Source organism: Caretta caretta, chromosome 5 (genome assembly GCF_965140235.1).
Source record: "Caretta caretta isolate rCarCar2 chromosome 5, rCarCar1.hap1, whole genome shotgun sequence".
Taxonomy (NCBI): Eukaryota; Metazoa; Chordata; order Testudines; family Cheloniidae; genus Caretta; species Caretta caretta.
In genome coordinates, this window is record NC_134210.1 from 46,278,185 (window position 1) to 46,294,740 (window position 16,556).

Genomic DNA, 16,556 nt, shown 5'->3' on the forward strand with positions numbered 1-16,556 from the left:
AAAATGCTAAGCTAGCTCTGTGGGCTACACCAAGGTGAGTAATCACAGCATTTGATGGCTGCCTTTCAAGCATCAGTGAGTGCAGAAGGGGCATGATCTGATCCCATAACATGACCCTTTCGCTGTATCCTTGAAGGCATATGGCTTCAGCCTTGGAAAATAAACTGCTGATCTGGCAGCCTTCTTGTTGGTCTAATGCACGATAGTGTGCCCACAGATCCAGATATTGACTCTTTTTTCAATGTCTCCTGCGACCGCAAATGTTAGACGGGGTTGGTGTGGTCCCCCAGCATCTCCCAGCAACCCAACATTAGGATGAACATAGGCCCTGTAGCATTCTGATTGCCAGTGCCCAATTGCTTGGACCTGCTGAAAGTCAGACCTGGTGCTGCAGACTCTACTACTCCAATCCTAAAGGAATGTGTACCAAAATTTTTAGGATTGAGGCCTATGACAGCTTTCTTATGACTGCTGTGAATTTATACTGGGTGAGGCAGCTCCATTCCTATGTAAGAATAGTGGTCCTGGCTCCAAGTCCCCTATTCCTAAAAATCCTTTGACTACCTTCACAAGACATAACTGTTAATCTGTGAATTCCCTTAATTCAACCATAATCCCTTTTCCTACGTATTCACTTTTTGAATACCTGTATTTTAAAGACACTGATCCTTTCTTAAATTGTACATTCAGTGCACACCTAGAGCAGTTCTTTGCTGCCTGTGGCACCATCTTGCTACTCCTGAAAGCTAGAGAAGCCACAACAAATGCTGTTTTGAATAAAGCTGCCTGCCCCCCCCCAGAACTGCATATTCTGAAATATTTGAACAGTAAACCCAGTACAGTTATTGGGTGCCTGTCTCCCCTACATCTACTGTGTTTGTGTCTGAACCAGCCCTCCAAGAGCTTCCTTAATAAGAACCTCAGCAAGTCCTGTTATCCTGCATCATAAAGTCAGGCACATGAGGTACCCTGGGATTGTGGATGACGCCAATCCAGGGTGTACCAGAGATATACTGCATGTCTTATCATTTGATACTCAAGGATGGGCTGGACACGCTGGAATCTTTCCTTAACTCTAAATTTTGCAATTTCCACTGAACTGGCCTCTTAAATCCTGAAAGGTCTGGGGGTCAATGGAGTTTTTTTGCTTTGGATTGTACCTGAAGCTTTGTTCCCAGTGTCCAATTGGATCATCCAGGTACCCTGTTAAATTGAGTGAGCAATGTTTCCCACACTTCCCAGTCGTTCATTTGTACCTGGCAGCTTCAGGTGGGGCAGCAGAAGCCTCCACTGCCCTGTGGTGCCCCCAGCATGGCTTTCAGAGCTTGCCACTGGCAGGAGGGCCACATGGACAGGAGTGCGGAGACACAGGATGTGTAGTCCTCACTGCAGCAGCCTGACTCCTGTGCAGCTCCCAAGGGGGATGGGGTCTTGATACTTGAGTGCCTCCCAGGGAAGTGAGAGGTGGGAATGATGTACTACGTACACCCCTGTAGTCTGTTCAAGATTCATCCCCACTGACTGTAGGAGAAGGGCATGTCATTGTTTTTTTGGGGAAAAAAAAATGATTAAACAGGATTTATTGGTGAAAAGGCGAAGATGTTAGAAAAGGCATCTTTTTTGTTGCAGCATTCATGTTTAATTTATTTTTCTATTTTACAGTCTTGATGTATGGGGAAGCTGTATGTAATATTAAGATTGATCTGGGTTGTACAACTTTCAAAATGCCTGAAATTTGTGGAAGACTTTAAAATTATAAATAGAAAAATTTATTATTTTTTTTATAACAGTTCTCTCTCCCTCTTCTTCCTTCTCCTTCATTTTTTCTGTTTTCATTTGCATAAATAAAACTTGCTAATGTGGTGTTATGTTTGGCAGCTCCTCATAATATATGCAGTATTTTTCAGATTGTTGAAACTTTCTCTGGTGTCAAGTTCCACATAAATTTGCACAATAGCAAAGTGAACCTGAAATTAAAGCCAGACTAATAACAGTAAAATAAAAAAATGGCATTCACGTGGCTTAATATGTCCTCAGTCATTGCAGTATTCATTGCATGTTTTAATAATGATAAATTTCTGCAGTATTACTTATATTGTTTTGTTTCTGTTCTTTTTAGGATCCTAATCAGTTAATCCGTGCAAGTGCTTTGAGAGTTTTATCTAGTATCCGTGTGCCAATTATTGTTCCTATTATGATGCTTGCTATTAAAGAAGCTTCTGCTGATTTATCTCCTTATGTTAGAAAAAATGCAGCCCATGCAATCCAAAAACTGTATAGGTAAGTAGTCTTTTACCATAAATGTTGAAAAGCTATCCTAGGGAAATTCTGCGCCACTGTGGCTCAACATAAAAATGCTCCCACCCCCCTTGCAGAAAATGGTTTTTGTGGGGAAGCAAAGACAAGTCGCACCCATACTTATCACCCCTGCTCCGCAGCTCAGTCATGTCTGTTTGGGCATCTGATGGGAGAGGTAAATCACTGGGGGGAGGGGCGGTCTGGGAATGCCCCGGATGCACAGGGAATGCCCCGGATGCACAGAGGAGTCTCCATCCTCCCTCTACCCCCCCCCCCCACCCAGTTGTGACAGAGTTCCTCCTCCCCCTCCCTCTTCCCTGCATGGAGCAGCTGGGGCTGGGTCAGATGAATCCCCAGAAATGTCCCAAAAAGAAAAGGAGTACTTGTGACACCTTAGAGACAACCAATTTATTTGAGCATAAGAATTCATAGGAATGCATCTGATGAAGTGAGCTGTAGCTCACGAAAGCTTATGCTCAAATAAATTGGTTAGTCTCTAAGATGCCACAAGTACTCCTTTTCTTTTTGCGAATACAGACTAACACGGCTGTGACTCTGAAACCAGAAACTTCCCCTGGCTACAGGAAGTTCAGCACCATGGGGGAGGTGGGAGGTGAGGGGGGTTTGGATACAGGGGAGTTGGGTGGACAAGGGGAGAAGCTCCCAGTACAGGGATCCCTCCACCACGCCCCCTCCACATCTGGAGCCCCCTGGAAATTCTTCAAAGCTGTGTTCATTGACCCACACATGTTCAGTAGCTCTCCTTGTGCTCCCGACCAAGGGTATAAGGGGTGGTGCAGGTCTTTACTGCTGCGTGGTCTGAGTTGAAATTGTGTCCACCTTCAGTGCGTAACTTGCATAGTAAACTCGTTCTAAATAGTTCTTATATCTAGTTTAGTAGTTTTAGTTCGCATAAGGTTACCGTTAGTGTAGGATAAGTCTTCCCCCATAGTCCCCCATTCCAGGGGCAATCCTTCCTGGGACAGTGCCCAAAGTCTCGAGATTCAGAAGTGCATCTCCTGTCCTCACTCTTCTCTGTAGTGATGAGCATCAACAGTGCCTGTACTGCCTAGGAGAAGCACATATATCAGCACGGTGCAATAATTAGAGAGGTACAAGAGCTCTGTCTTAGCAAGTTTCTGATGGAGGAGGCTATGAGGCCTTGCTCTCACCCGGGCTCTGGAGACCGCCATATACATCAGCCTCAATCAACGAGCAGCACCCCTGTAAGCTCGAGCCTTGAGCAAAGCCTTTACCACCAAAGTGGAAAGAGTCCTTCTGCAGGACTCCCCATGAGAGTAAGGGGAACTCTCATGGGTGTGAGGATGGATCCCTGTAGAGGACTGTCCATAAGAAACACGTTTCCTTCCTGAGCTGGTCCAGGCTGGGTAAGATGTCACAGATGGAACCCACAGAATCAGCTCTGCTGAAGGCCCCTAGATTGTATGAAAAGTATGAAAAAAGAGGGATCCTCTGGTTCTGGTGTGACAGTGGGATCGAAGCGAAAAGACAGACACTTGCCAGTCCCATCTACAAGTAAAGGTCTACTGCCTCAATTATCTGAAGACCGACTAGTGAAGATAGGTGAGCCAGGTCCTTCAGATGTCCCAGCTGGAACTCCCTGGGCTCCGGGAGGTATTGAGACCTTTGTAACCCCCAGAAGATGTATTCCTCCTTTACCCGCAGTCTCCACTTCTCTTGCACCCTGTCCTCCTGAGGGATGTCCTTACCCCTGAGTAGGAATTGTTACAGCTGTCTTAGGAGCAGTTACGTTCCCTGGGAAGAAGGACCATAGTTCAGACTGTGCTACCGCTACCAACAGAATCTTCATTAGAATCAGAGGAGTTGGAGGCATCATTATCTCTGAGAAAGCACAGAAGTCCCGACATGCGCTTGAGAGGCTATACCTACCACTGCTCCAGATACGAACCCCTTGGGGACCACTGAGTCCAATGACCCCTTCTTCTGGCTTCATTGGGGCCTTTGGAACTGCTGCAGGAGACACCTGGACTGCTCCTAGGAGTCATACCGCTGCTCCCCCTCTCACCAGCCAGCTTCATTGGTGTATGAGGAGGAAGCGCCAGAACCAGTTCCAACGGTACCGATAGTACTGATCGGAGGCTTCCTCAACATCCCCAGATGATGCCATCGCTGCCAGATGACCACTGGCAATACCAGGAGCTATTGCAAAGGGTTGCTAATGATCTACAGATCCCACTGGAAGAGGTCCAGGTCCCTCAATACCTTGAACATTTTCCAGCCACAAGGACTGACCAGAGTAGCCTTTCTAATCAACAAGGCCATATTAGATTCGGACAGAGTGGTTTGGCACACACTTGCACCTTGTGCACCTGCACCAAAAAGGGCCATAAGATGCTACTTTATTCCTGCCAAGGGAGCTGACTTTGTTTTCCCATCGTGCTCCTAACTCGCTGTTGGTACAGGCAGCGACGGAAAGAACTAGGTTGCACTTTCAAAAACCTACTCCTGAACAGAAGAGCTCAAAGAGACTGGATCTCCTAGGTAGGAAAGTCCTCCTCCTCCACAGGTCTGCGGTTTTACATAGCTAATTACTAAGCTTTGTTAGGTATTGAAATAGTATTTTGCTATGTCAGATATGCGGACTTCAGAGCCAAACTACTATGGAAGACAGAGCCCAATTCCAATCTTTTCTGGACAAAGGAAAATAGTGACAAAGGTGGAGCTGTAAACAGCGGTAGATGCCACAGATACTGCATCCAGAAGTTTGTCCACAGGGCTGGGCACGCGAAGGGACTGGTGGTTCCAGTCATCAGGCTTTCCTAGAGACGTCCAAGACACTATCCCAAACCTTCCTTTCGATGAGACCAACCTTTTTAATGAAAAAATGGACAAGTCCCTTCACTTGCTAAAGGACTCAATAGTCACTCTGTGATTCTTGGGGATTTACACTCTAGCACCCAGGAGGAGACACCAGAGACAGCCTTTTAAGCCGCGACTGCCCCCTGCACACACTCCATATTACCAACATCCACCTGAGCCTCTATGCAAACGGCAGAGGATCCGGAGATCCTGTTTCTAGACTCCTACTTCCACAGCTTCTGCTTATTTCCAACTGCAGGCCAAAGGCCATTTTTCACATGCAAGTTGAGCCTCGCTTACCACCATTGTTGCAATCTTTGCCTCCCGTAGACAAGTCAAGAGGTCATCTTATCCTTTTCGCCCACACCTAGGATAAGATCACCACAGAGTTGGGTCCTGGAGGTTATCCATCTAGGATACTCTACAGAGTTTCTTTCTTTCCCATCTCCCCAGTCCTTCTCAGGGACCACTCTGATCAGATGATTCTTCAACAAGAGGTGGAATCCCTCTTAAATTGTAGAGCAGTAAAATGTCCTGCCTCACTACCATGGAATTAAGGTTCTACTCCCCATATTTCCTAATCCCCAAAAAAGACAGCAGGTAGAGACCCATCCTTGACCTTTGACAACTCAACATCTTTATTCAAAAGCTGAAGTTCAGGATGATTATGCTGGCATTGATTATCCCCTCCCTTCAGGAGGGAATGTGGTTTGTGGCTCTCGACATGAAGGATGCATATTTCCACATAAATATTCACGTATCTCACAGGAAACTCCTATGCTTTATGGTCATCCGAGATCACTACCAGTTTCATGTCCTCCCTTTCGTGTATGGCACCCAAGGTATTCACGAAAATGCTCACTGTAGTAGTAGTTGCCGAGATATGATGTCAGGGCTACACGGTGTTTCCATACCTAGATGACTAGCTCCAGGTGGGCCAATCTCATTGGGAAGTCATGTCACTCACAGAATTTATTGGACACCTTCTTGCTACCGTAGGGGTTGAAGAAAAGTCCATTTGATCACCTAAAGGATGTTAAATTTTTATAGGAGCACAGCTGAACTCTTTCTCCTTCCCAACCCCCCCAAGCACTTCTCCCCACAGGCAGGTTTCACATAATGAGCAGCTTGATCTCTCACATGACACACAGACTGCAAACTATAGTACAAAGCTGCCTTTATTTGCTAGGCCACATGGCTGCATACACCTCCGTGACACCATTTGCCAAACTCCACTTGCCCTGCCTATAAGCTTGGTTTCATTCGATTTATCTACCAAGCAAGATCATAGTGACTCTGATGTCACTGTTCCTATCAGAGCTCTCATCTCCCTCAGTTGGTGGTCCAATCCACACAGGATCATGGTAGGGATTCCTTTCAACCCTACCACACTGTAGGCCACCATCCTGACTGCCTCGCTTACAGGGTGAGGTACTCACCTGGATCACAATACTGCTCAGGGTACCTGGACCACAAGAAAGGCCAAACTACGCACCAACTTACAGGAGCTAAGAGCAGTCCGCTTAGTGTGTAAGGCCTTCCTTCCCCTTATATGCTCACTCCATGTACAGATAACGTCAAACAATATCACCATAGTGGTCTATATAAACAATTGGAGGAGCAAAATCTTGTCCCCTCCTCTTGGAAGCTGTCACACTTTGGAACTGGTGTCTTTGAAACCACATTATGATATAAGCTGCCTACCTTTTGGGCATTCACAACTCCTTGGCATGTTGGATTGCCCTCAAAGTTATATAAGTATGATAGAATTATAATTATGTAGTAGTAGAAATAAAGATAGACAAAAGAGTATATAGGTATTGTAAAAAGGTATGAACATCAGTTCCATGCTGTTGAATTTCACTCTGTAACAAATGCAAGGTCAAAGTGCTAATTATTTCAGGCCGGTACAGGACAAAGAGTCTGTGCTGGAAAGTGATAAGAACTTTGAGGAAATAATGCTGTTCTTTAAAACAACACCCTGATGCTCTTCCCCAGTGGGCGCCCCTTGTCATGCCTATGTAAATCTTGGTATCCAAAGAGGGAAAAATAGATAGTGGGATAGAACTTGTTAAATGAATCAAGAGTCATAGATTGTGTTGTTAAGTAAAAGAATGAATGATGAGAGCATGGAATTGAGAGCCTGAAGCAGGGAAATAATTGGTTAGTAAATGGTGCCAGCCTAATCCTAAGAATTTCAACCTTGATATTGATGGGCCGAAGAATATGCAAAGTGGAGATAACTGGATGACCCCCAGAGGGCAAACCGGAATCCACCCAAAACGCATCAAGGAAGAACAAGAAGATAACATCTAGCCATCATGGAGCTGTCATGGATGTACCATCTGCTGATTGAGCTGATTGATGGTCATCTCAATTGTAAATTCAGCATGATGAAGCAACTTCCATAGACTTGTATTGAACCAGAGACCTATGAAAATTGGGTCCAGGGACTGTGTTCTTTGAGTCTGGTTCTACGACCACCCTCCAGGAGCATCAGATGCGCATCTGACAACGACTTGGCTCCACTCTCGTGTCCAGGCCACCTGGCCAGTGACTTGGCATGAGCAACATCTAGGCTGGTAACTATAACAACCTTTATGTAGAACCTGTGTATGAATGTCTGTGTGTGTGAATGGATCTATATAGAAAGTGCATATAGGAATATTTTGTTGTATTTACAATAAATGTGGCAATTTGCCTTGTCCCTCTAGCCCCAAGATCCTGTTGGTATCATTTTTATTAGTGTAACAGGCAGACAAGCTAAGCAGAAGTTTTTTCACAGACATGAATGGGAGATATACGACACAGTTCTAACCAACATATTTGTGCAGTGGGGTACTCTCCTTTTCATCTCAGACCAACAGGAAGCTCCCCATGTATTACTCCAGAAGAGCTATAGGCCACAATTCCCAGGATGTTGTTCTCCTACTCCTCTGGACAGATGGCCTCAAAATATACCTTTCCTCCCTTTCTCTGCTGCCACAATTTCTACTGAAGATGTGTCACAAAAGGGCCACCATCATCCTCCTGGCACAGACAGTTCTGGTTCTCAGAACTCCTAATGATGTTCATATGCCCACCTATCTGAATCAGCTCATGCTGGGGAAATCAAGTACCACAACCTGGGCTCACTCCACCTCACAACCTGAATTTTGGGTGGGCATTGGAAATAGAACACTCATACTCTATCTCTGTCCAGGAAATCCTTAGCCGAAGTAGAATGGATTCTACTAGAGCCTGCTACCGGACTGAATCTCAGTGTTTTTTGATCTGGATACATCACCCCCACCACCACCACCATATGCCTGATACTGTGGACATTCAGATCATCTCCTCTGCTTAGACTTCAGTCCTTGCTAGGGTACACATAGCAGCTATCAGTGCCTTTCTCCTTCCGGTGGAGAGACATTCTGTCTTATATGCTTGACTACCGTGCCATTTATGAAAGGCGTATTAGGACCTTTTTACTGGTTATTAAACCTACGCCTCAATGGAACCTTGTCCTGTCGATATTCACAGGTCTGTCCTTCAAACCTACGGCAACATTGCCGTGACCTACTTCTCTATGAAGATAGTATTCTTACTGGTCCCTATCTGTATTCCACTACCTGCCCTCCTTCCCCTCTGCTTTGGATCCTGTAAGATTGTGATAAGAGGGAGCTGGAGAAATGTCAACCTCCCCCTTATGCCCTCGATTGGGAGCACAAGGAGAGCTATGTGCACATATGGGTCAATAGACACTGCTTTGAAGAATTAGACTTGAGCGCATGGCATGCCTGCATACCCATGTGTGGAATACACACAGGGACCACACATCTTGAAGAACCTCCAATTACAGTAAGTAATCTCCCCTTATCACTGCTCCCTATTTGTCAGTGTATCCATAACTTAAAAATAAAATATTGTCCCTTAGGAATTGGGGCCTCATCCACTTGGCAAACATTAGATTTATCTGCCTTCCATTTTTTCCCATTATCTTACTGTTACATTTATCTTGTATGCTAAAGGTGTTCAAATTAATAAATCATCTTGATTTAGCCAAGAGAAACTGAGCACATATTAAGTTCCCAAAAGAGGTCTCACAGAAAATGATAAATTCCGTACTTGAAATTCAGATCTACCAGAACTTGGAGTAAATTTTTAAAAAGGGATGTGGGAAATGGCTGTAGGGAGTTCTGACCAAAAATTATGTGTCTTACTGTAGCATCTAGAGGCTCCAGCCACGTTCTGGGACCCATTTTGCTGGATGCTGTACAAACATAGTTAATACAATTTCTCTGCACCTTGAAGTCTTTAAACCACAATTTGAGGACTTCAATAGCTGAGGCATAAGTTAGGGGTTTGTTACAGGAGTTTGTGGGTGAGATTCCATGGTCTGCGTTGTGCAGGAGGTCAGACTAGACAATCCTAATGGTCCCTTCTGACCTTAAAGTCTATGATTCTATAATTTAATAAGTTAAGTTGCTTGCTTCTGCTACTGGGGAAAAAAAAAGCAGCGAATCCCTTTACCACTAGTAAACATTCAAAATTAAGCTAAGACCAACAGACTGTTGTACTTAAATTAGTATAGCTCAGAGTTGTCAATAATCTGTTAGTAACTGTGGTGGGGTGGGGTTCCCCATCCAGTGTGGGGTGAGTTCACACCATCCCTCAGGCTGTCCTTTACCTCAAGGCAGTGAGACCTAAGGACTAGAGTTGATAGGGTTACCCTGGTCTGCAGGGCAGTAAGGCCTAGTGGCCAGAGTCTACTGGCCCTGGTTCACAGGTCAATAGGAATTAAAAAAAAGTATAAACATTTAAAACTAAACAAGGTCTGTGAATGTTCTGAAGCAGTCCCCAGGCCTGGCAGTGCTCACCAAAGTATGTGCCTAGTCAGCAGGCAGTAGGATGAGGTAGCTACTGTGGTAATATGGCATTACGTAAGGATCTTGCCTCTGTATGTATGTGGGGTAGAACCAATCGGTGTAATAAACTATTGAGTAGTGGCTCTTTGGACACCTCTAATGGTTATACCAAAGAGGTTTGAGTCTGTTATTGCCTCATAGCTGATGGACTTGGTCCTTTAGCTCCAATTAGTAGAGGGGTCATCTTTGAGATTCAGAGATGCTGGGTTCAGTACTTGAAAGCGACCTGATTAGAGGTGTCATTACACTAATATAGTTACTGTGCCATTAAAGCACCTGCTGATTCCGTGGCACAGTGGCCTATGCAGCCTCTCAGTATAGCAGTTTTCAATGCTATTGTGCATGCTACTGAGGCTCCCTGTACCAGGTTATGTGACTGCCTACCACATCAACATACGCTAATTGCTGCTGTGCATCTAAAACCTGCCAGCGCTAAACAGTCCAATAAAAAGGAATGAGGAAGACTCAGTGGTATCCTCTGTGGTTCTCCCAACCTCTCCTGCTTCCTCTTCCTCAGAGCAAATAGGTACGGCATTGCTACTTGTGCTTGAGACCACCCACTGGACCACTTCAGAAATGGGGAGGGAGGAGGGTCAAGCACCCTGCCCCCTCCCCCAGCCTGCAGCTGGGAGCTGTAAGATCCGCTTTGCCCTGGAGCTGGGGAGAGTCCCTCTGCCAGCAACTGGAGAGCTGGTGGGAGGTCCCTTACAGCAGCTGCTGAGTAGTGCTAGAAATCCCTCTGCTGCTGTCGGAGGCGGCTGGGAGCTGCAGAGGAAGGGGGGCCTGCGAGCGGTGGCAGCTGTTTGGGGAGCTGTGGGGGGCCCCACAGCTGCTGAGCAGCTCTGGGGTGCTTCTGCTGCCATTGCTGGTGGCTGGGCAGCTGAGGGGTCCCCACTGGCAGTGGCAGCTGGTTAGTGTGGGGGTCCTCACGCTGCTGGCACTGGGGAGCTCTGGGGATGGCCCTTCCAGCAGCTGCTGAGAAGCTCCAGGGTCCCTCTGCCACCGCCAGAGGCAGCTGCGGGGTGAGGGTACTGGCTGCTCACAGAAACTGAGCAGCTGCAAGTGGTGGGGGGAGGAGGGTCCCTGTCGATGCCGGCCTGCCAGTTGCAGGGGGATCCCCCACGGACAGTGGTGGCTGAGCTCTTGCAGTGGTCCCCCGCTGTTGGCTTCAGCAGATGTTAATGAGTATGCTCAGTACACCCTAAGTAGCAAATACAATCAGCAGTTTTTCACACTGCAAGGTGGTTGGTCAGCTGCGGGGGTTCCCAATGTCACAGAGTTCACTGGAAGTCACGGATTTCGTGACTTCCACATTCTCCGTGACATTGTAACCTTACTGATGAGTCACAAATCCATTGGCCCTGATCCCTCTTAAAGGGCTAGGGCCACCCTGTGACAGATATACTTCTCACAATGACACCAGGCAGACTAGTGTTGCCTATGAACAAGGGCCTTCTCAAGTCACAAAAGTTATCTGGCACATCTCAGTGTCTATCCCAGCCACCTCCAGCAGGGCAGATAGGAGGTCCCAGCCAAGAAGTTGGAATATTTCTATCAGTACCTGACCACAAGGTCCTTAGTTGTACAGGCAGCTCAAGAAGTTGTAACAGGGAGCTCCCAGAACCACTCCTTGTGAGGAGAGTCCTAAGAAACTGAATCTCTTAGGCCATAAAGGTCCTTTCTTCTGTGAGCCTCCAAATTAGAATGGCCAACTATCAAGCCTTGTTCTGTATATAGGGCTTCCTCTTCTGGGATAGGTTCTCAAAGCTACTTGATAAGCCGCCAAAAGTCCATCAGGGTGAGCTTAAAGACCTTTATGTCAGAAAGTAAACATAGTGCAAGAAGTTCAGTACAGGCTGCACTTGTAGATTCCAATGCAGTGGCAGGGATTATGGTGTCAGCTGCTGCCATACGGTGTTCTTCATAGGTACAAGCATCTAGGATCCCTCAGATGATAAAGATAATAATAGAAGATCTCCCTTTTCGAAGGTACCGAATTATTTAGCAGGAGTGCAGTTGAAACTCTTTATAGTTTCAAGGATAGAAGTGACTTTACATTTCTAAGACTCTGCGTCCCCACCTTGCAGAGAAAAGAGGTAGCAGCTCTACTATAGGCACACATCTCTGCCCCAGTACTAGTCTTAATAAATACCATTAGAATCTCTGAGGAAGAAGCAGAAATTCCTCTGTGACCACCCTGTAACTTGGACAGGCTGGTTTTAAAAACAAACCCTCTCCTCCCAAAACACCCTTCAGTTTCTACATGAGTATAGAGCGACTGATCAGACCACCTACAGATCCCTTTTTCCTTTGTTGCCTCCCCCACTTCCCCCCAAGAAGAGTCTTGAATGGGATAATCTAGGACCAAAGTATCCCATCTGGTTGCAGACTGTTCCAACCCTGCTCCCTTCTGTCTTCTTTCAGGGACCCCTCTCATGAGAGTTGGTTGAAACAATAGGTAGACTCCCTGCTACAACTGGGAGCAGTGGAAAAAGTGCACTTTAGTATTCAAAGGAAAGGGTTTCACTTCTTTCTTCTTTGGAATTAAGGAAATTGAACACCCGTCCTTGACCTTTGATGTCTCAACATATTTGTTCATTGTGTTAAATTCTGTATTGTCCCCCTAATTTCCATGATACCTTCCCTGGATCCTGTGGAATGGCTCACAACTCTCAATGGTCAAAATGCATCCTTTCACATCTCCATCCATCTGGTACACAGGAAGTACCCATGGTTTCTGGTATGAGCACTAAGGAGTCCTGCCTTCCAGTCTCTCAGCAGCTCCTCGGGTCTTTACCAAATTCCTGATCAAACTGGCTGTACATCTTTGGAGGTGAGACAAACAAGTTTATCCTATCTAAGAACTGGCTGGCTTTGGGAAAATCCCCACAGCAGATAACTGACTGAATTCATTTGATATTCCACCTATTGGCTTCGCTAGGCCTAAAAGTCAACAAAGTCCACTCTGACCTCCAACTGGAACTATAGAATTCACCAGGACAGTGTCAGATTTCGCATTGGCCGTAACATACTTACGTCAGCAATGATTCTAAATGATAATCGATTAGACGGCTCCAGATGCATCGCAAAACACTAGTGAGGATGTACTTGAACTCCTAGGATACATTTAAGCATGCATCTATGTCTCACAGCAAGCCAGACTTGACCTTGAGGCTCTGCAAAGATGGTTGAGATCAGTATATCTACCAAACAGATCCAGCATAGTCCTCCTTGGTCATTATTCCTTCAGAATTCCTATCCTCACTAAATTGTTAGGCAGAACCACAGCATTTCCTTTCCTCTGTCTCTCCCTACCAAGACCTTGGTGATGGATGCCTCCACTCAAGGAAGGGGAGCCCATTTTGATCATCAAGATTCAAGGACTACGGTTGGCACAGGAGGCCATCCTGTATATAGATGTCCTGGTGTTCAGGGCCATACAGTTAGCATGCAAGGCTTTCTTACTCCTTCTATGAGTCCTCATTGTTCAAGTTCTGACAGACAACACTACTGTGATTCACTCCAACAGGCAGGTAGTGGGGAGAGATCCTCCCTACTCCGTCAAAAGTGACACATTTTCTAAACTGGTGCCTGCTTCATCACATTAGATCAGGAACTCTCCGCCTACTTGATCTACAAAACACCCTACTGGATCAACTTAGCAGGGACATTTCAGAGAACTATGAAAGGTCCTTCATGATTCAGTCCTCCCATGACATCTTGCTCAGGTGGTGATTTCTGATAGCGGGCCTCCTTTCTACCCTACTTAGCAACAAATGCTGGACATCTTGCTCCAAAGGCGTGTCAAGCCTGGGTTTGCTGATGTCCTCTTTTCTACTTGCTGTGGGCACAGAGACTGTTCTATGCCTTCCCACCGATTTCTTTTGATACCCAGTATCCTCAGGAAACTAAAATGGGATGAAGGCACTGTGGTCATGATAGCCCCTACATGGCCAGGCATTTTTTGTTTTTCTCCCAGGTGAATCTGTCAGCCTGTCCACCAATCACCTTAATCACTTTTCACTGACATAATTTCCAAGAAGCCAGGCTGGATTTTGCACCTGTACTCTGCATTTGTTATACTTGACAGCCTGGATGCTGGTTAGATGACTTATTAATTCTAAATTCTAAAACATTGTCAAAAATCAGAAAACTGTCCACCAAAATGACTTAAAGAACTGAATGGAAGAGGTTTTCTGACTTGGTGGCTCAGCAGCAGCTCTTGCATTGACAACCTCAGTCTTGGTTATTCTGAACTACTTACTTAACCTGAAGCAATCTGGACTTTGTCAGTTCAATCATGGTACATTTAGCAGCGCTCTCTGCAAATTACCCTCCAGTTTGGGGTTAAATTTCAAATCTCATGGCTTCAAGGTTTTCGAAGAGCCTCACTCATATCTTCCGCCTGTTAGAGATCCTCTTCCCACTCCCCCCTACCCCCCTCACCTTTCTGGAACATCAACATAGTTCTCACTGGCTTAATGGGACTCTTGCTCCCCTTTTGAGCCCATGGCAACCTGCTTTCTTTCTCAGCTATCAATGAAAACAGCCTTTTTGATGGTTGTTACTTCCACCAGGAGAGTGAAAGGAATTCAGGCCTTTCCTGCTGATCCCATTTATGCCCTATTTCAAAAAGACCAAGGTCACTCTTAAGCCTCACACCAAGTTACTTCCTAAGGTAGGACAGGATTTCCACCTTAATCAATCCATCCACCTTCCAGTTTTTTTGAAACCTCATTCCATCCAACATGAAATAAAACTTCATACCCTAGACATGATGCTTTTATTTAGATTGTGTCTGTCTGACTGTGGCTTCTGCAGAAAGGATTTAGTGGGTTTTTTATTGTATTGAGACTGGGTATCAGATAGCTAAGAAGGAGCCTTTGGCTCTCCTTAGAACTCATTCCACTAGGGGCTTAGGTAGCCACCACTGCTTGCTTAGGTAATATACCCGTATCTGAAATATGTAGAGATGTTGCCTGGAGCATGGTTCATTTACTTACTACTACTTATTCCTCCGTATAGGCTTTCATATTTGATGCCAACTTTTGTTAAGGCTGTCCTGCAGTCACTCTTCAAGTAGGACCTCTCTTTCCACCTCCAGGCTTGAAACAACTTCTTCAGTCACAGAGAGTAGAATCTGTAAGGACAATCACTCAGAGAGCATGGTGTCTTACCTTGAAGAATCCAGTTGCTGTATAGTGTCTTGTCCACACAGATTCTACTTACCTGATGATTAGCAGTCCTATCCATGTGGGATTCTTATTGGTAAAGGAAGTGAGTGGTAATTGGGGATCTCCTGCCCCTTATGCCCTTGGCTAAGATGATTGGAAGGGTAGGTGGAGTGCAGACACAGCCCTGGAGGTGGACACTCTTATTAAAAAATAAAAATCTGATGATGTGTGCATGGGATGCATGCACACCTAGAATAGGATCTTTGTGGACAATACTGTAGGGTAAATAACAATACTTTTCAAAATAAAGGAATGGTACTGAGAACAGACAAAAATCTAATTTGTCAGCATTTAATTCCTGTGCTCTAGTTAATTTCTACTGTAAACCCCTGCTTATTTCTGCCATGTAATGTCAGCTTTAAAGAACCTGAAATTGTTTTCAGTCTTCGTAGCAAAACCTTTTATTTATCTGATAAGAATCAGTTTTTGTTTAGTTCATAAGTGTTATCTTGTTCTTATTCCATTATGTCAACTCAGTCCATGAGAGTTTTGCCCCTAAGTCTTTGAAGATGAAAGATATGGATCACTTTGAAAGGGTTTTCAGATATTTAAGTAATTACTTTCCAAAATGTATGACAGTGCCTTCTTTCAATGTCTTTTCCCTTGGGAAGTGGACAGTTGAAGCTGACATGCTTGCTTGTGTTCTCCTATCTTAACAATTTAAGGCTGCAGTAAATCTCAGATGTGTGCGTATACATGGCATCGTAACTCATGTTCATATTTTCCTTCTCTGAAATATAACACTTATCTTCCCTATGCCTATTCATATAGAACTTTGAACTTGAGGTCTGTATTTCCTAGTAATCCCCATAACAACTCAGAGTAATGCTCTGTTGAATATAGCTTTTTTAAAAACTAGATTCCAGGACTCTAACCTGTTACTGGTCAGACTAATGGAACAAGCAGTTTTCAAAATTCTGATCTTTACTGATGAAGGGGGTTAGAAAATTTTTTTTTATTAAACAGAAAACTAACCCTCCAAATCCTCCAACCCTGTTCTGAATGTTTGTGTGTTTCGTGTTTTTTGTGAGTTGGGGTGGCCTGCTTAGTTCCAGAATAGTGAACTGTCTGAATGCTGTAACAGAAATTAATGTGAACTATTCTTTGCCATTTTATGTTTCACACACTCCTCTGCATCTTTCTCCTTCCCCACAATACCATGTGTTTGGTTTGAAAATAATTTCACTTTCCCCTTGTTTGTTTCCTTCCCCTCCTTGCTAAGCCTAGCCTTATCTTTGTTTCAAGTGTAAACCTGACCATAAAATGTTAAAGGAAT

At 45.0% G+C, this 16,556-nt stretch overlaps 1 protein-coding gene across 3 annotated transcripts in view; it reads left to right on the forward strand.

Moving 5' to 3' along the window:
* Positions 1-16,556, forward strand: part of AP3B1 (adaptor related protein complex 3 subunit beta 1) — a 344,461-nt gene that overhangs the window by 80,253 nt on the left and 247,652 nt on the right. For all 3 annotated transcript variants that reach the window (XR_007356822.2, XM_048851142.2, XM_048851143.2), the window contains exon 5: positions 2,120-2,280. Coding sequence is in view for 2 of the 3 variants with exons in the window: in XM_048851142.2 (XP_048707099.1) it covers positions 2,120-2,280 (161 nt within the window). In the remaining variant the exon portion in view is untranslated. The remainder of the gene's footprint in view (positions 1-2,119; positions 2,281-16,556) is intronic.